This window comes from Nicotiana tomentosiformis, chromosome 6 (genome assembly GCF_000390325.3).
Source record: "Nicotiana tomentosiformis chromosome 6, ASM39032v3, whole genome shotgun sequence".
NCBI lineage: Eukaryota > Viridiplantae > Streptophyta > Magnoliopsida > Solanales > Solanaceae > Nicotiana > Nicotiana tomentosiformis.
Genome location: NC_090817.1, coordinates 64,468,106 through 64,491,206, shown reverse-complemented (window position 1 = coordinate 64,491,206; position 23,101 = coordinate 64,468,106). Strand labels below are relative to the sequence as shown.

Below are 23,101 nucleotides of genomic sequence, written 5' to 3'. Positions count from 1 at the left end.
CAAAAATAATCTGTTTTGCTTTCCAGAATTCCGAGACTCAATTGTTGCCTTATTGACCAAAGGAGGAACCTAGTTGCTCGATATCTCAGCACATAATTGGAAATCTGCTGCTGTTGGTTAGGCTGGAGTCCATCATTCTGGTTGCTTTATTTTTTGTTTGTTTTTTCCTTTCCATTTCTTTGTTTTGTTATTTTTTTTTTTTGTAGGGGATTGGGGAGTCCAAATCTGCATAAAAGCACATAAACAGACCTTAAAACTTGGCCTCAGCTAGTAAGTATGCCCTCCAACTTTGGATTTGCATGAGTAGGAACCTCAACTTGTATAAAGTTGAATACGTAAACACAAATGCTGACATGACACATAAATTTTGGAGGTGTCTAGATGATTATTTTGTAAGTTGGAGCATTCAATTGGCAAAGTGGAGACAAGTAGAGGTGCCTACTTATGCACACCTAAAGTTGGAGGGCGTACTTGCCAGCCGATGCCAAGTTTGGGGGCATGTTTATGTATTATTCCCTGCATAAAATTAGCTCGACTCGCTAAACTACAAGGACAAATTACCAATCGAGCGTATGGAAAGCAAAAAGATGGTAACAAGAGTAATTTAAACAGCAACTTGCGAAGTACTAGTGTTGTTGAGAAAATTCTGAAAAAGAATGATGGGTTTTAAGTAAAAGACTAATTGAGTTTATACCAAACTAGTAAATGCAAAAAATATATTTTCCGTACACTCATTTATTATTTACTAGTAATAGTTAAGTATTATGCATTCTCACTAGAATTTTTAAATATTAAGATTAAATTATTTAATTTAGTATAAATATGGGATAAGAAAAAAATATTTATTGTGATTCTAATAATATAAAACAAAAAGAAATAAGTTACCAAACATAAATACTCCACATTATTCTTTTTGGAGTTTGGACTAGGTACGCAGCGTTTTTATCGCAGAGAAAATTTATTAACAAATCAATGTTTGCTTATTAATCTTTTATCACATTTCATAATTGAACCGATATGAATTAATGTAAACATGGGTGCTAAAAAAAGGGTACACCTATGAAATCCAGAGCATGGGATTAAGCAAAGTGTGGTCGAAGCGATGTGGTCTTGTGTCTTTCCAGGAACGGCAAGTGGTGGTGCTGCTTCCCAACGCTTCTTGCTTTCTCCTCGCAGCACTGCACATTTCACTTATTTCCTCCCATCACTACAACAACTTGAAGGAAAAAGGAGCAATTTCAAGACTTTCCCTTTATCGCATTTCTCAATCAAATGTTCATCCCCGACTCAGGGATCTACTGCAGACGATAGCTTTTTCCAAGAAAACAAAGAATCAAATGTAACTACTCTCTCTCTCACACACACAGACATCCCTTTTTCCTCTATATTCTGATATAATTTTTTTCTTTTTGTGTGATAAGAACCAAGAAAGCAAAGGGTTTTGGAAGAAATGGAAGGTAAAGAACACCCATCTCCTATTTTGGTGAAAATCACTTTGGCATTTGGTTAATTGACTGGGTGTTTGTTTATCAGGAAAACTCAGCGGAGATGAGCGCAAAGTTAGCGAAGCTGGGGCTTGCAGCTGTTCTGGCTTATGGTCTGTTTGATGGTGTCACATACACTAGCTTCTTTGTGCTTGCATTCTTGGGCTATGAGAAGAGTACTGGGAATAATCCTACTGCAAATCTCCAAGCCCTCTTGGGGGTAAGTAATGCTTAGCTACTGATGTTAGTATACCTTATATGAGGTTCCGCAAATCTTAGTAGTCCTGTTGGTTCGGGAAATCTTGGCCGAACCAATAACTCGTTTTAGTTAATGAGTTCGCAATTAAGTATTTATACATATTTATTGGATTTCCTAATACACTTACAGGGTCTAAGTAAAACCTATTAGGTTCATCCGAACTCGTACATAATACTCTATCTTCGCTACTGATTGGCTACCTTAACTTTGACCTTGTTGGTGAGGGTTGTAGGTGTAGAATGTGCCATTATATCTTTCTGGCAAAGGTTTTGAGCTAAAAGTAGTGGATGCATCCGCACCCGATACATTGGCCTGTGGCCACTAGGTCTGAGACACTGGTTTTCATATATGTTAAAAAGCATGGTATGAATGACCTTTGGAAAAGGTAGCTTTAATTTTGGCCTGAAGAAACGGAATGGCCAATTAATAAAAGGAAGAGATGGCCTTAGTTTTTGCTTAAAGGAATGGAGAAATGATTTCCTACCCTTTTTGGTGCAAAGGTTAAAGGGGCTGACCTTATTTTTGACCTAAAGAAAAGGAAGATTCATGACAGCATCATGAAATGCAATAGCAAATTTGTGTTGTTCACATTTTGGATACGGAATGAATGCTTATAAATTAGCATCCTCATTTATAGTAAAGTATCCACTTCAAGTAAAGGATGTAGCATGCCAAATTGTCTTTTCATTGAGCAGCTACTATTGACCTACCATTTATGATTTACCAAATTCGAAAGTTTTGCAGCTTACTTCCCAGTTTGATGTGTGCTATTTCAATTTCCCACTTGTGCATTTTCATTTCTCCTTTGCTCAAAACACACTCTTCATAATGGCAGATTATAATAGCGATGTGGGCGGGAAATAATGTGACTAGGCCATTTAGGGTAGCAGGAGCAGCTGCTTTGGCACCTGCCATTGACAAAGGACTAAGAAGAATCCAAAAATACTTCAACTTTCCAACTCTTGTATATGCTTTTGCTTTAGTAGTGGGTATAGTTGCTGGAGCATGTTTCACCATTATTGGTTTACTCATCCTCTCAAGATGGGGAAAGTTAAATTTAGCTGGATATTTCGTTGTCATCGGTCAATGGTTACTTGTATCATTGAGATAGTTTTGACGCTATCTTTTTTCGTTTATACCGTCTTGTTTCCTCATCATCTCTATCTATATAGAAAGTAGTATACTCATTCCACTTTTAGCTCTTTATACTTCTCTTTTAATTTTTGCTCGTCGAGAATGGTAAGTACTCTCAAATAGCTTTTCTTATTTGTTTATGTTTTGCGGTGCCTGCTTGTGAAAAGTTGGAAACATATCTTCAAGGTATTAGCTAAAGGCCGGTTGATGGCATTAGATTTTAGTTTCTTTGTAAAAAGTAATGCCCAAGAGGTTGATGACAAGAGTGGGTTGCTCTAGTGGTAAGCACCTTTCACTTCCAACCAAGAGGTTGTGAGTTCGAGTCACCCCAAGAACAAGGTGGGGAGTTCTTGGAGGGAAAGAGCTGAGGGTCTATCGGAAACAGCCTCTCTACCCAGGGTAGGGGTAAGGTTTGCGTACACACTACCCTCCCCAGACTCCACTAGTGGGATTATACTGGGTTGTTGTTGTTGTAAAAAGTAATGCCCAAAATGAAAGGTTAACTGAACCACACAATTTCCTGCAATATTCATGTCTATTGTTTCATTTACATTACAGGAATTGCTTTCCTTCTTTTACCTACTTTGTTAATTTTCTGAAGTAAACCTTGTAAATAAATTCTAACTTGAAGACCCAACCTAGTCTTTGTCTCAGAGTTCCTTCTGTATTAGATTTACATTAGTAGAATTTGCTGGCAGTATTCAGAATACATAAATAAGTGCATTCATTCAAATGGGTTTTCTAAACGTATTAACAGGATTTAAGTTCTTTATATCTAGTTGAAGTTTTGCAGAGGAGTTATATATCCCATGGCAGATGTCAGATATCATACATAGGCAAGCTAACCAGACAAAGCCTATACCATGTGATGTCCAACACTGCTATACAGAGACAAACAAAGTACCTATATCCTAACCATGCTTACTTTCGATCCATAATCAAATCTTTTTCTTGATTAAGGCATGGTTATCTGTACCTCAAAACACACCTTAGAAAAGGAAATTGTAGTTCCATTGAATGAAAGGAAATAACAATCTGAGTATGAAAAGAATACTAGACGACTACAGAAGAAAAATGGCTGATCGAGGAATTATTGATTCTAAACTTTCTATCACTACACCCTTTTCAACCATCTCAAATAGCACACTAGCCATAAGAGAAAACAACAACACCAAGCCTAGTAATTTTCCACAAGTGGGGTTTAGGGAGGGTATGATGTACGCAACCTTACCCCTACCTTGGAAGGGCAGAGAGGTTGTTTCCGACAGACCTCGGCTGGAGAACGGATGAAAAAAGTAATGGCAACAAGTAGGAATAACAACAAGATAAAAATAAGATCGAAGCCAAGAAAGCAGTGAAACTCTAGGTATAGCAATCTATGAATAAAAGTATATCGTACTAACACTAATGCTAGCAAACTGAGTAAGACAAAGAGAAACGCTCGACTACCTACTAGCTTTCTACCCTAATCTTCGATCTCCACACCCTTCTATCTAGGGCCATGTCCTCAGTCAGCTTTAGCTGCGCCATGTCCGGCCTGATTACCTCTCCCCAAGACTTCTTAGGCCTACCTCTACCCTTCCTAATACCCACTAAGGCTAACCTCTCGCACCTTCTAACTGGGGCTTCTATGCTTCTCCTCTTAACATGCCAGAACCATCTCAATCTCGCCTCCCGCATCTTATCCTCCATAGGGGCCACTCAGTGGCGGATCCAGAATTTTCATCAAGGGGTGTCAAAATTTAAATAATTAGATACATCGAAAAGTCAAGGGAATTCAACGTATAGTAAATATACATAAAATAAAAAAAATTATCTAGCAAAATAGTGTAATTTTCCGGCGAAGGGATGTTGCTTGACACCCCTTGCTTCAATGTAGCTCCGCCACTGGGGCCACTCCAACCTCATCCCGAATAACTTCATATATTCCTAATCTTATCTAACCTGATATGCCCACACATCCACCTTAACATCCTCATTTAAGCTACTTTTATCTTCTAGACATGAGAGTCTTTGACTGGCCAACACTCTGCTCCATATAGCATAGTTGGTCTAACTACTACCTACTAGCCATAAGAGAAAGAGGTGTCGACTACGGCCACTTATCCACTGAGCTGTCCGAAAGAAGCAAGCAAAGAATTAGTTCGCCGGTGCTACCAAAAAGTCCCATGCTTATGTTACTGTTATTATTGATTGTTTGATTATCTTGTACCACGAGGACCCCAGTTGTGCTTCTGCTAGTCGATGACCTGATTTTGGAAGCAGTCGTCTTCCTTTCTATTCCTCGGTAAGCTGATTCATAGGAGCATTGTTTTTTTTTGGGGGGGGGGGGGGAGGGGATGATATTTGATTGATAAAAAGCATCTCTTTTGTCTCTCCTAACTGAACTCACCAAAAAAGTAATGGAAAAAGTTGAATTGAGCACAGCAAGAGGGCATCTGAAATGGCATTCCCGTCTCTGCCTCTAAATAAAGAATTATAGGGGAAATCCGCCTGCTTGAAAATTTTGCATTTATATAGTCTATATATATATATACAATATTTTGCAGGGTACTTACAAAGAATAAGTTGACAATCCATCATGCATTATATAAGGAGCTAAGGCAATGTATCCTACTCCTACATGTATTTACCTTTGGCTGTTAATGTATAGTTCCTCCCACCATACAGAGAATGCTTTTTTTTCTTCCCCTTAGTCCATTGTGACTTTTGACAATAGTCGTGGATAATATTTAAGGTACTAAATGAAAGGGTAAGATTTTTATTTATTTATTTACGCTACTAATATGCTTCCATTACCATACTTTTCTATTAAGAAGAAATACGAACGCTCAGTCATTTGTTAGTGGACACAAGTGGTTCAGTTCCAGTTATCTATAATCTGGGGTTGTCCAATAAATAACCTTCAGCCACGTGCTAAGCACCCTTCCAAGATATCAAACTTTTTGCCTTGAACAACTTCAAAAACTAGAGTACATTTCAGGATGGTACATAAAAAAATGAACTTAACCTTTCTTAGGCAAGTGGCCATATGGGAATCTATGAAGGAATATATTGTTCATCATATCCAAATTCCATATGACGTTTTTCTTTTTCTATATATATCAACGAGTGTCACTCAGAAACCATACAGGCACCTTCCCCTTGCGGTAAGTTTCATCGGCCACTTGCAAAAGTAATTAAGATCTGATCTTTGTTATAGTGTTTAAATCATTTCACACATTATATGTCATGCATAGCCTTTCCTTTTCATTCGTGTAGAAATTAAAGTCTTCAAAATTAATGTCTTAGTAAGTAGTACAACTGGAAGTGGCCACTCACTTATTTTTTGCTGCACTCCTGCACATAGGTAAAAAGCTTTGATAGCTAATTAATTGGTGAAAACTGAAAACATCCACTCATGGGTCAGCAGAGTTGACTGGACTACAATGTGAGTTTCACCAGCAGTGTGAAATGATTTCACTTGTTACAATCATCAATCATCAGAGATAGCTAGCAGCCTTTCCAATGCAATGCAGTTCTTGGAGCCCATCTTCTACTGTAAGATACAAAAATTCTATAACAAGTTAATGATAACACTCTAGTTTATATACATTGCTATATTCCAATGCATAATGGTCTGCTTCTGCAGAATAATCTCTTGTTGAAAGACACAGAGGATTATGATGCAGAAATGCTGGAGAGCTCAAGCTACAGAGCTATAACCAACAAACACTACATTAAGGTGATCAATTGGAACTCTCTACACATGCTTACAGAATGTTTACAGTTGATAAATGTCGAGTCTATAGTTAACCTCTATTCTTGTTATTGATATTCAGCTCCATTTCTAATGGTGACCTCATTCTTTTCCTATCATAGTTGGACTTGCATCACATGAAGGGATGGCTAAAAAGCAAATCTCCATTTTGCTTCTTTAGATCATCACATCAAGAGAAGAAAGAGAAACTCCGGTTACAAACTGCAAAATTACATGCTCTACTTTCTCTCACACAGCTTGCTTCAGCAATTTCTGGCTTTGCCAGCAATAGCAGCTCCGGAATTCTAGACTCACAGCAAATGAATTGGAGCCACAATATGGCTAGTGTAGTTGCTTCTGCTGCAGCTCTGATGACAACAGTATGTGCCGAGGCAGCTGAATCTCTGGGAGCAGGAAGAGCTCAGGTTGCATCTGCAGTCAATTCTGGCCTGGCCATCCAAACTCCTATGGATATGATCGCAGTGACAGCAACAACAGCCACATGTAATGCTTTCTACAGTATTGCTTACAACTGATAACACCCTATATCTAATTTTCTTAGCAATTATCAATGAACAGATCATTGCTTGTTACCAGGTTTACGAGGAGCTGCAATTCTTAAATCAAGAGCCTTGGATGATCCCTCTCCTAGGATCCCAGAGATGCTCACTGCAGGCGCCCGAATACGGATAATAATGCCCTCAGGTAAGAATCGTATTTCCTGAAACCTTCAAAACATAGAATCAGGAGATGTTTTTTCACTCCATTTCCTACCTGCCTAAATATGATACTTTTGAGTTATTGTTATAACACGACAGGACATAAAGAGGACAAATGGGTGACCCTACACCAGAAGCAAAACCAGCTCATACTGAGCCTCAAAAGGAAGTACTTTGGAGCTTTAACAACTTCAAAAGAATGTAAACTATCTATTTCGTTTCTTTCATTGCGTCATTGTTGCTTCAAAACATGATGGTTCTCACACCTATATTTGGACAGTATCCTCCTAATAAAAGTAAAGAAGCTCCTAAGACTAACAAATTACCCTTATGCAGACAAGCTTATCAACATAATAAGAGAATGTTTTGAGGCTCAAGACCAGTACTTTGTTAGCTTGAAGACGAACAATGGCATCATCAAGCTTCTCTTCAAAGATGAAATGCAATTAAGCATCTGGATATCTACCATTTCCAGTGTCTTAACATCCTCTTGAGAAAGAGGTCAATGTTGTACAAAGCATTTGACAAGTCTAATAACATTCTTGAAATCATGCTCAACCTCATACATCAAAAGTAGATGTTGCAACTTCCCGTCCCACAGTGTAATTATGTAAAACACAAGTTTTACACAAACCCGCAGTTGAAAAAAGGAATAAATGCACTGAAGTAGAGAAAGAGTTCAAAGTCACAAATGTTTGACAAATATCCAGTAGAAAGCATCTTTCGTTTTTCCCTGGGCAATGTTTCTATGAGCAATGAAATGGACCAAAACCCATAAACGTGAATATCAGATCAGGCTTATATGACACTTGGAATATGAGATCTCAAGTCAGGCTTATATCATTTAATCAAACTTCACGTAAGCCTCTGACTCCTATTCCAAAAGACAATTTTAATTGTGGGATTAACCATGAAATGCTTGATATGCAATGTTATGAAAGAAAATGAAGCTGGGCTTGAGATAGATGTTGGGCCAGCTGAGAATGCAAGTATTGGGCCAGTCTGGAAAAGCAAGAGAACTAACAAGACCTCCCCAAAGGTTATTAGTCTACGTTTGGGTCCCTCGTTGAGGGAATTAGTCAAGAGAAAACTACCCTCTATAGTTCCTCAAAATTTTAATAGCCCATATTTTTTTTCACTGACACGAAATGGCCCTTCGGCCCAAACTTATTGCATCTAATAGCCCGAAATATCTATTTTGTATATTTTTTGTATAGTGATAGCTTGTTTTGTATATTTTTTGTATATTGACAATCTATTTTGTATAGAGACAGTCTATTTTGTATATTTTTTGTATAGTAACAGTCTATTTAGTATATATTTTGTATAGTGACAGTCTATTTAGTATATATTTTGTATAGTAACAGTCTATTTTGTATATATTTTGTATAGTGACAGTCTATTGTATATAAATTGTATAATGATAGTCTACTTAGTATATTTTTGGATAGTGATAGTCTATTTTGTATAGTGACATTCTATTTAGTATATTTTTTGTATAATGACAGTTTATTTTTGTATATGTTTTGTATAATGACAGTCTACTGTATAGTGACAATCTATTTTGTATAATTTTTATATAGTGACAATTTATTTTGTATATATTTTGTAATATACTAAGATTCAAATCTATTTTCACCGAAAAAAATACATAAATATCCATGAAAATATATACTAATGGTGGGCTTGAAATTATGATTCCTATCAAAATCAACTAATGACATACATGTGGAAATGAAAATTTATTTGGTGAAAACCAAAAGATTTCCCTAGCAAAGAAAGTTAGCCTAGAAAAAAATGAGGCTATAACAGAGAGCTTGAGATTTTTATTCAATGGGTGGTTGCCCCTCTCTTTAGCCAATGATTTTCCTTTTCCACTTTTAAAACAAAATCAACAGCCCTTGAATTCCTGGAAATACGTACTAATAACAAATGAATTGATTTGTTCCTTCAGTTTGGTTTGGAGTTGCTCTTGCTCTGTTAAATCGTTATATTATGCTTATTGCATTAATTGGTAAATCTCTTGTAATTAGATCAAAACTGTTCCATTATTGATTTCATAATCCAACGTAAAAAACAAAAGAAGTAAAAAAAAAGTCCAAATAAAAATCAATAAAACGCGCATGCAGAGGACGAAATCTGAAATCTATCCAATATCATTTCGCAATGCTGCATGACTAAAAATTCCAGAAAAACATCCATATGATTATATAGTATGGATTTACGTTAAAACTAAAGTAAAGATTAGACCAAATATATAAAATGCTACAGTTAAAAATGAGGGATTTTCAATAGATTGTAAGCAGAGAAACTGAGAAAGAAGCAGAAACTAGTACTTTTGGGCTAGCCACTAAAATTATTTTTGGGCTATAAAATGTGTATTATAATTTTGGGCTACCGGATATTATAGGTTTGGCCCGAGTGGCTATAAATGATATTTGCTCATTAGTTAAATAGCAGAGTACGAGCATTATGTAGGCAGGCTGAATATTGTAGATAACTTCCTCTCTCTCCCACGTCTATTTCTCTCTGTGGCTCTATCTTTCCCCCTACTTTCTTTCTGATACTATCCTTGTTATGTTAATATCTATCTTCTTATTCTCTAATTCTATGTACTGAGTTTCCGTTAATGAAAGATCAATTCACAATTCCTATTTGTAAGTGTGTTGTTTGAGAAGTTTATTACATTGGTGCTTTCATTGATTTGGACTTCAGGGCTCTCTACTCTTTTACTATTATAAATTATCACCCCGACGCCATCCAAGGACTGATGATGGCGATGATGGACAATAACAATCATATGCTGAGAATTCTCAGCAACATTGAGAACAAGTTGTCTGCCTCTTCCACGACGATCCCCGAAGCTTCTGCACATCGGAATATGGTTGTGTCTTTGGAAAATAAGTGTGAACAGAAGGAGATATCAGCAACAGAGATTGGTTCTGATTTAGATAATGGACGCTCCAACCCTGCGGATAATTTTGAAGTACTCATTGAGATGGTGGAAACCAAAATTGGCGAGGTGGAAAGTTCAAAAAGCTATGCCTGCAAGGTGTTGGCTGAAATACCCGATAGGAAGATTGACATAAAAAATGATTCAGTGAAGAATCATTCAGCCAAGCTTGAAACCCAGGTGGACGAAATGTTTCAAATAGTTTGCGTAGTCAAGAGTGATTACAATAACCACGTCATATTTGATAATCCACTAGTGCTGCCAATTGTGCCTTCTGCTTGCAGTCCCGCCCAACGTTTTCACAGAGGCATATTTGATTACTTAAGTGGACATAATCATGCTAAACTTATCTTCGCTTAGCATCAATTACCACCTGCTCAATTCAAATTAGTGTTTCCATTTTATCCTAATTCTAATTTACTTACCACATCCCTTAGTGTCATAAAGTATTGTGTATTTTACGCTGCTTCAGGCGACTTAGAGCTTGATAAGTTCATAACTTCAACCTTGTGGAATTCTTGCAATTGTGTCGACACTGGACATGGATTTACGAATGATTCAAGTTGCATATATCATCATATTAGTCATTTATTTACATCAGATACCCATAAACTATTTGAGGGAACTGCATAACGAAGTAGGTGTTTAGTTGCATGATTATATGATCGTGACTGTGTAGGTCGAGTTCAATCGGGTGTTGAAAGCAGTGATACATTTCAAAGTCTTTTTTGTACATCATACCAGATATTAGGAGATTCTCATTTAGGCATGCTTGTGGACACGACACCCATGTTGTTATGCTTTTTGGTGCTGCGACGATTCTTCAGGAACAATATGATGAATTATAGGGTACTACACTTTTGGTTTTTCAGCCAGCCGATGCGGGAGGTGAAGCAAAGAAAATTCTTGATTTCGGGATGCTTAAGAATAGTGATGCACTTGAGGTCACTGTTTACTGTGCAATGGCTGCTCCGAATGACACTGAAATTATTGTTATGGTGACTACACCAGGCAGGCCATCAAAGGGCGAATCTAATGGTCTTGATGCTACTTTAGACAACATCCACACTTACGCCAATAATCTGATAAATCATGTGTTACTCAACATGAAATGTCCTATGCATCCCGAGCAGGTTATAAGTGTGTTCAATTTACTAATGCTAACAATGTCCATTGAGAGCCAAACAAAACAAGGTAGCAAGTTATTGATAGCATGTGCAGTACTCTATTCAAGCTCTTTCAAAGATATCTTTAATTGCAGAGGCTGTGAGGAATACAAAGACATACCATTTAGTACCTATGTAACGGACTCTATCTTCGACCTTTGTGTTATACCCCATGTTTTCGTACGTAAGAGTACGTCGTAAGTCAATTGATGTAAGCTCAGAAATAAAATTATCTTTGAAAAGTCTATAAAGTAAGTTAATCATGTTACCGTGGAGGTTATAAATCTTTAAGATCATGGATAACAAGTACCAAGAGGGTTGGAAAGCTTAAAAGCTAAACGAAAAATAAGTTTCGTCTAAAGTTGATAATTTTGGAATGTTATAACATGCACTTTGGGGTGAGACTAGGGTTCTTAACGTGATAAGGAGGTTATGTTATGAGTTATTTTAGCCTTATGATAGTCGTGTGTTACGTTTTGAAGTCAAGCGAGTTGTGGAACAAAAGTTGGCAAAGGTCATCATAAGTTACATTCATAAATGTGCTGAACATTAGGTCAAATATAGCAGAGCTTTTCTCCCAACAAACTTGGAATTATGGGATTATACACATAGAAAATTGAATATCTACGAGTCTAGTTTCTAACGCAATAAACCGTTTATCGATACGATATCAGAGTAGAGAGATATTTGCAGTTTCGCGAGACTGCAGAGACTGCATAGGTGACAAGTAAGTATGTCACTGAAGCTTTTTGAGCACTCTATTTCATGTGTTATATGAGGTCTTTTTGGGACATATTGTATACCAAATTGAAGGTCTTGGAATATAGTTTCTAATGCTTTTAACCGTTTAGTCATACAGCATTCAGATAAAAATATAAAAGCATCGAAAGATGGGCTAATGCTAGGGTGCCAAGCTAGCACCTTTTTGACTTTTCAAAAGTTGATATATAGGTCTTAGGTTGTCTTTATCTTCATTTTTCCACATAACACGACCAAAGAACACCCACAAATATATCCTTAAGCACTCTTCTAGGTTTTCAAAGAAGATTAATGAAACACCCCGAAAAATTTCGAAGTACTTAAGTGTAAAGCCCGGTAAAGTTTGCAAAGAACCATGATCATCTTCCTAATTTTGATTCAATTTGTTATATTTCTAAAATAGATTGAAGTTGCTAAGAATTCCGGAATATTTTAGAGTGTAAGAAAGCTTAAGTGAGGTATGTTGGCTAAACTCTTCTTTTAGAATTGAATCCCACGTTATTCATGTAAATTATGCAAGTCCCGAGTGATTCATTATCAAATTGGCTATTCCGAGTAAGATTGGGTTGAAAGATATATATTCAAAAAGCATCCCAAATGCTCTATTCATGTTATGTTACCAATTGAGGATGTGCTAAAATATGGACTGTGCATTAATAATGTTTCGACTTTAAGTCAAGTTCAAATGAAGGCTATTATGCCAAATTTTGTGAAATATCTCTATGTGCATTAGACTTTAAATTGCTCACATGTGTACTACATACTTTGATTTGAATTGTGTTTATTGTTGATGATGAGGATGATATTTGAAATTGATAATGTGAGCATGAAATACTGAATATGGCCAGCGTGCCAAGAATGATCTTATAATTATGGCCACTAGTGCCAATGAAATGAAAAGATGTGAAAGTATTATGAAATGTGATGATTGATATAAAAAGGTTGATGTCTCAAATAAATCGGGTCGTGATCGGACACTGCCGCACACATGGTGGTGATTGTGCTGGAAATTGTAATTGAAATGATAATTATGGTTGATGTCCCTAATGGATAGCCTAGACGATCGGGTCGTGATCGGACTCTGTGTTAAAGACGGTGGTATTGATATTGAGAGAAATTGTGGTTGATGCCTCTAATGAGATGGCCTAGCTGATCGGGTCGTGATCAGACTCCGTGCTGAGAGTACGGTGGTATTGGTTTTGTGAATAATGGTATTGTGAATAATAGTATTGTGGACAATGGTATATCGATACTAAAAATCTCCCAATGTGAGATATGGAAATTAATTTGAACATTGTCTTGATCCTAAATTGAGGTTTGATGTTGATTAAGTCTTTCATTGATATTATGATAATCTTATTTGTATTATTTGTCATTCTATTGAGAGGGTGTTTAGTTATACATACTAGTGCTATTCGACGGTACTAACGTCCCTTTTGCTGGGGGCGCTGCATCTTTAAATGGATGCATGTGGCTCCACAACAGGAGATATTGATCAGTGATAGCAGTGCACCTTCTTCCCAGCTGACTTGGTGAGCCCTACTTCATTCCGGGGTCATAAATCTTTTGTACTTTGTATATTCAGTTGAGGTATAGCCGGGGCCTTGTTGCCGGCATTATCATTATACTCTTCTTTATCTATAGAGGCTCCGTAGACATAATGTGGGTTGTGTATTGGTGCTGAGAAAAGACAAACTATGTTATGTTGTGGATGTATTACTTGTCCATTTGAGACTTTAAAAATGATGAAATAATTGGAAATGAATTGGTATTGTAGACATGAACACATTTTTGTCTAATTAATGATAATATGTATTATTTCTATTCATGGATGATTTTGGATAGAATGAAATCTAACAGGCTTGCTCGGTCGGGTTCACTCGATTGTGCGCCGGTCGCACTCCTCGGTTTTGGGGCGTGACAATTAACATCTCGGGTACGAAACCAAGAAGCGATAACATTAGAATGATTCCTACGACGTAAGTATCGCTATATCGCCTCTCTTTTTCTTTGTAGTTTAAGCTTTGGAAGGTACTTCATAGTTAAGAAAACATATAATTTCTGTATTTAATCTTTTAAATATCTAGGAATGTTGATAAATTCATTTTCTAATAGTTAGAACTCACGGGACGGTGATCAGAAGCCGTGAGTTCGATTTATTTTACTTTTAGTGGACTGTTTTGTAGTCCACTCGTGTTGGCCTATTGTTCTGCTAATTTATGGAGTTTGGAAGGATGAATGGCGTGGAGAAATGCCACACGTGGTAGGGTAGTAGGCTGGTCGCTTGTCGTTGCAATTTCAGGCTAATTGATAACTTGTTGATTGGGTGTGTTATGGTATATTTGGGGGATTTGTTGTATTGAAGGTCCTGAATTGTAGTTGGATTATTTTAAAATTGCTGATTGTATTGTGTTTGTATCTCGCCTATAGTAGGCTTGAGGGAGCAGTAAAATCAGGGAAAATGCTGCCCGTTTTATTTTAGAATCGAGTTATCGTTTGAGATACGTGATATACTAGCGTCATCTAAGTTGTACCTGTATTTCTTTGTTATAGGGTTGGCGCGCTAGTTGTCATAAGCTTGCTATTGAGTTGCATTGACGGATTGAGGTATGTTAAGGTTATCCCTTCTTTCCTTTTGGCATGATCCATATGATACAACGAAACGAGCAAGCACAAAACTTTCATAAATGATTCTATTCTTAGAAGTACTAGGGTTGCCTATGTTCTTGATTCCCCATGTGTCCTACTATCATATGGTCTGTTCATGTTCATGGGTCTCATGACATTCCAAGAGATGATATAATGGGATACTCTCAGAGGCTTGATGATGTTATGTACGCATATACCTATGGATGATATGACATTTATATGCACATGCATGATATTATAAATGTTTCATGATTCACAGAGCTATTCAGACTTACAGGTTGAGTCCTTTACTCCATGTTTCTTTTATGTCTTTTATATACTGCTTTTCATGCATTACATACTCGGTACTTTATTTGTACTGACATACCTTTTGCCCGGGGACACTGCGTTTCATGCCCGCAGGTCCCGATAGATAGGTTGACAGTTCTCCTAGTAGGCTATCAGCTCAGCGAAAGGTGTTGGTGCACTCCACTTGCTCCGGAGTTGCTTGTTTGGTTAGTATGATTTGGACATGTATTGATTGGTATGGCGGGGCCTTGTCCCGACTTTTATGACGTTTATGTACTCTTAGAGGCTTGTAGACAGATATCATGTATATGGATACTTGTATGGCCTTGTCGGCCTATGTTTTGAGGATACAAATGATCATGTTGGCCTTAGAGGCCCGTATGTCACATGTATAAGTTTCTATATCATGTTGGGTCGTCCTATGTCTAGTATTCTCTTATGTTTTTATTCCTCTTATATCATGACGTCCCTTCTGGCCCATTTATCCATGATGGTGTGATAAAAAGATACGTTATATTGGTACTCGGTTGAGTAAGGCACTGGGTGCCCGTCGTGGCCCTTTGGTTTGGGTCATGACAAAAGTGGTATCAGAGCAATTCTGTCATAGGGAGTCTACAAGCTGTGTCTAGTAGAGTCTTGTTTATGGGTGTGTTGTGCACTACACTTATAAGCAGGAGGCTACAGGGCATTTAGGATTGTTACTCTTTCTTCTTACTCTAGATCGTGTGATAGAGCTCAGTTGTAAGAATTCAAATTTCTAAATTTTATTTTTATTCGTAATATAACGATACCTACATCCATAAAGACAATGGGTAAGAGATTGAATGTGGTTGTGAAAAAGTTGAGTCGGAGGAACTCGATTTTGCAACATGCTTATGAGAGTAAATGTGAGGTCTTGAGCAGATCATGTGAGTACTAAGACGTGTAAGCTTCTTGATAAGGAGACCTAAGCCATGAATATATATCCACTCATATGGTAAAAAGCAACGAGAAAATCAGAAGGTAGGCACAAGTTTCAACAAGTAAAAGAAGCAAGGTGAAGAAGGATACGAGGTACCCAGTTAGTGAAGATTATCAGTATTTACAATTCAAGCAGATAAATATAAGCATTCTAAGTTCCTTTCAACAGTAACGGAGATATATACACTTGGCCACACCCATCTCAGTTATGCCCTATGAGAGCTAATTGATATAGTTTAAGAGAAGGATGGGATATCAGGATCCAGTTGGGGTTAGACTAACCCAAAATGGTGGATAGATTGTTAATATTAGCTGACATTTTCGAAGGATATTGCAAACGTGGTAATAATTCTCCTTGTGAGACACCTCGTTGGTGCACTCTAGAATAGTACATTTAGATATGAAATACTAGAATGTCTAAAAAGAATTTAGAAGATTGGCACTGGAATCCTAGAAGGGATAAATATTTACCTTAGTATGACTCTCGTCCCTAGTAAAGAGAGAATGTTAGGCGACCCAAATAGCTAGTGAGATGGTGCAAGGGGAGCTAAAATCAAAAGAATATTTTGTTGAAGTTTTCAGAATAAGGTGATAGAAAAAAATATTAGCAGGAGAGTAAGAATAGAGTAAACGAAGCATTATGAGTAAGATGTGATAAATGAGTGATAACGGTAAATCAAAATATGACACGATGACAGAGTCTATAGTCAAGTGAAGGAAAATATAAGAGGTGACAGGCCTTGAAATAATAAAAGAGTATAAGCCATAAAGTCATGTCCTCATTTTGAGAAATAAGTTGGAGACTCCAACACGATTACCAAAAGGAAAAGTTAGACCCCCGGAGTAAAAGAAATCGGTATGGGCCAGTGAACAAGATAAACTGAACATGAATTAGGGACCAAATGATTTGGTAATGGTCGGCATCGTGAGAATTTCAGAGATCGTGTTCAATAATAATAGAATGGACAACAACAGTATAACCTTTAAAGGTCATTCAGGAAGACGCTTCCCTAAAGAAAGCACTGTGAGCAGAGTTAAGCTTAAAGGACTAGGCTTGCCAGTTACACTAGGTGTCACCCTTGTGCATAAGGAATTCAGTTATCCCTGGTACAGAAGGGTTACTGTAAGGCGAGTAAGGGTCATTGATGATGTGAAAAGATGTCAAAGATGAAGACGTAAAATATCTATAGGTAGATCGCTGTAGCACTAAAGCTTAATACTTCCCTGAATGGGGGAAAGATGGTGTGATGTGGTATTAAATCAGAGTTAAGTGGTTCAAGTAACTATGGAATGGTAAAGGAAGAATATGGTAAAAAGGCGAAAGGGAAGAGGTTGCATTTATCCAGCTCCTATAGATATGTCGCGACTCTAAAACATTATGCAAGCACGATACCGAGGAGAGGCAGTAAGAGTTCCCGGTCAGGATGTTATTGATAAATAAGTGCGAATGGACACTTGATACATCAGAAGCTAGTGCGAGGGGTAAGTTAAGACAAATGACATAACCCAAGAGAGATTACGCATAATATAGATATGAGAATGGACCAACGAGTAGTTAGTAGTTGATTCAGGAAGAGCCTAGTTATGGCTAGATAAGAGGATACAGATAAATCAGTAGATCATGCAAGATAAACGTAGTGAACCCCAACATAGTGAATTCAGTCTCGCAGATATGGCATCATGATCCTTGAGAAATATTCAGATAGGAGTTGGGTAGTTAAAAGTACCGTATAAATGTTACAGAAATAAAAGAAAGTGCAACTGGGGAGACAGTCAAAAATTTCAGTTTATAAGTAACCTATGAGCACGAGGGCATGGAGGTAAGTAACTAAGGATAATTATAGGCGAGTAAGAACATCAAAAACAATTCTGTCGGGTATACAATATAATAAGCTCGTAGATTTACAAGAGTCAGAGGGTCTTCCCTAAGTACTACCACGAAAGACTAGCCGAGAAAATAAGGAAGAAGGCTTCAACATAAGCACAGTGACCTAAAGAGGAAATGATCTTGTAACAACAGTCTCACTACAATATTGTTATACACTCCATAAGAAAGTGGCACCTATCGTGGCTAATGAGCAGAAAAAAATCAAAGGTGATGTTTGAGATTATATGAGTTACAGGAAATTCCAGTATTCGTGGGCAATAAGATAAGCCAAGTATTCATGCAACAAGTGACAGAATGACCAGGAAAAGTTATTGCTTACATTTAAAGATAGATAAGAAGGCACGAAAGGAAATCTATGGTGCTAGCAAGTTAAAGAAAGGTTGGGAGTAGTATGAATAAATATGCGTAGGTCGCAAGATAAAGTATCGTAGAGCGACAAGGTTTTAGGTAGATAGGAGTGAGGATAAGAAAATGTGAGTGACAAAGTGACAAGAATAGGTAAGGCCTCGGGATTAAGCCCATCAAAACAAGAAAGCTGATGGTTTTTGTAAGTTATAGAAAGCTCAGTATAGCATGAATGAACTCAGAGGAGTCTAAGACTATGAGCATTTAGAAGAGATGAAATACTGCCCTGGTAGTAGAATAAGGGTGTAATTGTGATTGATAAGAGGATGACGTTTAGGCCTTTGATTGAGTAATTATTTAAAGAAAAGGGATTTCATGAGTTGCACGAGATTAAAATATCCCCATAAGATGAATCACGTTACGATGCCATGAATACAGTTATTGAAGTATAATATTTTCCCTAGGTGGATCAGGCAAATCACTTCAGATGTTCCCCAATGAGACGTGAGCCCTAGTGACAATGTATTACATAAGAGGTTTCAAGTTATCAGTGGTAGATTATGGATCAACATTAAGGTGAATCAACAATGGATGAATAAAAGTTACAAAGTATGAGATGAGATTAGGCTGTCATTCTTAAGATGAACAGTAATGAAGAAGAACTAAATCACTTAGATTTATACATATAAGACTTAGTGAGAGAGTAACTTGGAGTTGGGTAGAAGACCCCAGTAATAATAAATCAAAGTAAGAGTTATGGTATAGTATGACCTACCTAGTTGTAGTAAAGCCATAACCATAGATAACTGAGGCTATGAAACAAGATATATCAATAGTCGTAAGTTCGACAAAGTATCGAGTGAAGAACTTCAGTACACCTATAGATGCCCAGAGGAACAACTTGCCATAGTTCTGTATATGTTCACAAAGTGAGGCCTAGAGATTGGCTAAAATCTGGAGGTAAAATGAGAGAAGAGTCGCATAGGCGCACATACAAGGACAAAGTCGTACAGGCTGCACGACAGGAGGTGGTAACCGTTACGAGATTGGAAGAATGTCGACAACAAGTCGTGGGGTGAGAAAGAGGCCTGAATGGGAGAATGCCCTGGCCGTTGGATTTGTTCACAAAACAATTGCCTAAATGGCAAGGACAGTATTAAAGTATTTGGAAGAGCTATGAGTTATAAGATTGATAAGCGCATTAGTCAACATTCGAGGGCGAATGTTCCAAAGGGGGGAATGATGTTACACCCTATGTTTTTGTACATAAGAGTATGTTGTAAGTCAATTGATGTAAGCTCAGAAATGAAATCATCTTTTGAAAAGTCTATAAAGTAAGTTAATCATGTTACCGTGGAGGTTACAAATCTTTAAGATCATGGATAACAAGTACCAAGTGGGTTGGAAAGCTTAGAAGCTAAATGAAAAATAAGTTTCGTCGAAAGTTGATAAGTTTGGAATGTTATAACATGCACTTTGGGGCGAGACTAGGGTCCTTAACATGATAAGGAGGTTATTTTATGAGTTATTTTAGCCTTATGATAGTCGTGTGTTATGGTTTGACGTCAAGCGAGTTTTGGAACAAAAGTTAGCAAAGGTCATCACAAGTTATATTCATACATGTGCTGAAAATTAGGTCAAATGTAGCGGAGATTTTCTCCCAACAAACATGGAATTACGGGATTATCCACATACAAAATTGAATAGCTACGAGTCTAGTTTCTAACGCATTAAACCGTTCATCGATACGATATCGGAGTAGAGAGATATTTGCAATTTTGCGAGACTGCGGAGACTGTATAGGTGATAAGTAGGTGTATCACTGAAGCTTTTTGAGCAATACATTTCGTGTGTTATATGAGGTATTTTTGGGACCTATTATATACCAAATTGAAGGTCTTGGAATGTAGTTTCCAACACTCTTAACCATTTATTCATACGACATCCGTATAAAAATATATAAGCAACAGAAGATGGGCCAATGCTAGGGTGCCAAGCTAGCACCTCTTTGTGTTTTCAAAAGTTGATATATATAGGTCTTAGGTCGTCTTTATATTCATTTTTCCATAGAAAACGACCAGAGAACACCCATAAACATATCCTTAAGCTCTATTCTAGGTTTCAAAGAAGATTAACATCCCAGGTACGAAATCAAGAAGCGATAACATTAGAACGATCCCTACGGCGCAAGTATCGCTATATCGCCTCTCTTTTTCTTTGTAGTTTGGGTTTTGGAAGGTACTTCATAGTTAAGAAAACATATACTTTCTGTATTTAAGCTTTTAAATATTTAGAAAGGTTGATAAATTCGTTTCCTAATAGTTGGAACTCACGGGACGGTGATCGGAAGTCGTGAGTTCGATTTATTTCACTTTTAGTGGACTATTTTGTAGTCCACTCGTGTTGGCCTATTGTTCTGCTGATTTATGGAGTTTTGAAGGATGAAGGGCGTGGAGAAATGCCACATATGGTAGGGTAGTAGTCTGGTCACTTGTCGTTGCAATTTCAGGCTAATTGATAACTTGTTGATTGGGTGTGTTATGGTATATTTGGGGGTTTTGTTGTATTGAAGGTCCCAAATTTTAGTTGGATTGTTTTTAAGTTGCTGATTGTATTGTGTTTGTATCTCACCTATAGTAGGCTTGAGGGAGCAATAAAATCAGGGGAAATACTGTCCGTTTTATTTTTGAATCGAGTTATCGTTTGAGATACGTGATATACTAGTGCCATCTAAATTGTACATGTATTTCTTTGTTATAGGGTTGGCGCGCTAGTTGGCATAAGTTTGTTGTTGTGTTCCATTAACGGCTTGAGGTATGTTAAGGCTATCCCTTCTTTTCTTTTGGCATGATCCACATGATACAATGAAACGAGCAAGCACACAACTTTCATAAATAATTCTATTCTTAGAAGTACTAGGGTTGTCTATGTTGTTGATTTCCCATGTGTCCTACTATCATATCGTCTGTTCATGGGTCTCATGGCATTTCGAGAGATGTTATTGACTTAATTCATTATGCACTGCATTCATTTATACATGTATGGGGTTATATACACGTATAGTATATGTATATGGGGTATGGGGAAAGGTTATGGCGTTATATACGTACCACCACCTGATCAGCTAGTATACGTTGATGATTTCGCCCACAAGGGCCGAGATGATATAATGGGATGCCCTCAGAGGCTTGATGATGTTATGTATGCATATACCTATGGATGATATGACATTTATATGCACTTGCATGACATTATAAATGTTTCATGATTCACAGAGCTATTCAGACTTACAGGTTGAGTCCTTTACTCCATGTTTCTTTCATGTCTTTTATATACTGCTTTTCATGCCTTACATACTCGGTACTTTATTCGTATTGACGTCCCTTTTGCCCGGGGATGCTGTGTTTCATGCCCGCAGGTCCCGATAGACAGGTTGACAGTCCTCCTAGTAGGCTATTAGCTCAGCAAAAGGTGTTGGTACACTCCACTTGCTCCGGAGTTGCATGTTTGGTTAGTATGATTTGGACATGTATTAATTGGTAGGCGGGGTCCTGTCCCGACCTTTATGATGTTTATGTACTCTTAGAGGCTTGTAGACAGATGTCATATATATGGATACTTGTATGGCCTTGACGGCCTATGTTTTGAGTATACAAATGATCATGTCAGCCTTAGAGGCCCGTATGTCACATGTATAAGTTTCTATATCATGTTGGGTCATCTTATGTCTAGTATTCCCTTATGTTTTTATTCCGATTATCTCATGACGTCCCTTCTGGCCTATTTACCCATGATGGTGTGATAAGAAAGATATGTTATGTTGGTACTCGGTTGAGTAAGGCACCGGGTGTTCGTCGCGACTCTCCGGTTTGGGTCGTGACACTTTGCCCCAATGATCCAGGACCACATACTAAAGTTTTGCTGGACATTGTGGACATAAGAACATTACAATTGAGATGGTTGTGGTATCAAATTAGTCTTGTGAACCTAGAACTTACATTAGCTTCTACTACCATACTTGAAAACATACTGTATGGAAGGCTTGAGGTAACATGGATTGAAGTTAAGATAGCTGCGTCTGCTGCCATTGTGTTGGGAAAATTTTTGTTTTTCTTCGGGTGCTTCAATAAAGGACAATGCCTAATTAATGTTTACATGCTTGTTGATGCAACAACTATATTGTGTGACATATATCGTTTTGGCTAGAGAGAAAACTTGGTTATTGAGACAATTGTTGGTGAGCACACTACTGACACTATTCTTGACTCGAACCTTGAGGACAAGGTTCTTATTGAGGACGGGGGTAATGTTATGAAAAATAATGAAGCTGGATTGAGATAGATGTTGGGCCAACTGAGAATGCAAGTATTGGTCCAGTCTGGAAAAGCAAGAGAACAACAAGGCCTCCCTAAAGACTATTAGTCTACGTTTGGGACCCTAGTTGAGTGAATTAGTTAAACAGCATAGTACATGCATTATGTAGGCAGGCTGAATATTGTAGATAACTTCCTCTGTCTCCCACGTCTATTTCTCTCTGTGGCTCTGTCTCTCCCCCTACTTTCTTTCTAATACTATCCTTGTTATGTTAATGTCTATCTTCTTATTCTCTAATTCTATGTACTGAGTTTTCATTAATGAAAGATCAATTCACAATTCCTATTTGTAAATGTGTTTTTTGAGAATTTAATTATATTGGTGCTTTCATTGATTTGTACTCCATGACTCTCTACTCTTCTACTATTATCAATTATTATCTCG

General features: G+C 37.4%; 1 protein-coding gene across 3 annotated transcripts; it reads left to right on the top strand.

The window, feature by feature from the left end:
• The first annotated feature begins 716 nt into the window (after positions 1-716).
• LOC104111340 (VAN3-binding protein-like) lies at positions 717-8,027 on the top strand. 3 transcript variants are annotated; one of them, XM_009621018.4, is made up of 7 exons: positions 1,570-1,704; positions 6,227-6,417; positions 6,509-6,601; positions 6,739-7,120; positions 7,214-7,321; positions 7,435-7,536; positions 7,672-8,027. In XM_009621018.4, exons 2-7 carry the CDS (start codon positions 6,385-6,387, stop codon positions 7,827-7,829), a joined length of 876 nt encoding a protein of 291 aa, XP_009619313.1. In that variant the 5' UTR covers positions 1,570-1,704; positions 6,227-6,384; the 3' UTR covers positions 7,830-8,027. The 3 variants fall into 3 exon arrangements, with proteins under 3 accessions (XP_009619314.1, XP_009619313.1, XP_009619312.1); XM_009621017.4 differs by having other exon boundaries at positions 7,196-7,321; XM_009621019.4 differs by lacking the exons at positions 6,227-6,417; positions 6,509-6,601; positions 6,739-7,120; ... (1 more) ...; positions 7,435-7,536; positions 7,672-8,027 and adding exons at positions 717-1,339; positions 1,422-1,457; positions 2,579-4,228 and having other exon boundaries at positions 1,534-1,704.
• Positions 8,028-23,101: the final 15,074 nt, after the last annotated feature.

Excerpts from the sequence above, each read along its gene's own strand:
- LOC104111340 (XM_009621017.4), top strand. The coding sequence starts at position 6,385 with ATGCAATGCAGTTCTTGGAGCCCATCTTCTACT. Across the intron at positions 6,418-6,508 it reads CTTGGAGCCCATCTTCTACT|AATAATCTCTTGTTGAAAGA; the intron begins GTAAGATACAAA and ends CTGCTTCTGCAG. Across the intron at positions 6,602-6,738 it reads CCAACAAACACTACATTAAG|TTGGACTTGCATCACATGAA; the intron begins GTGATCAATTGG and ends TTCCTATCATAG.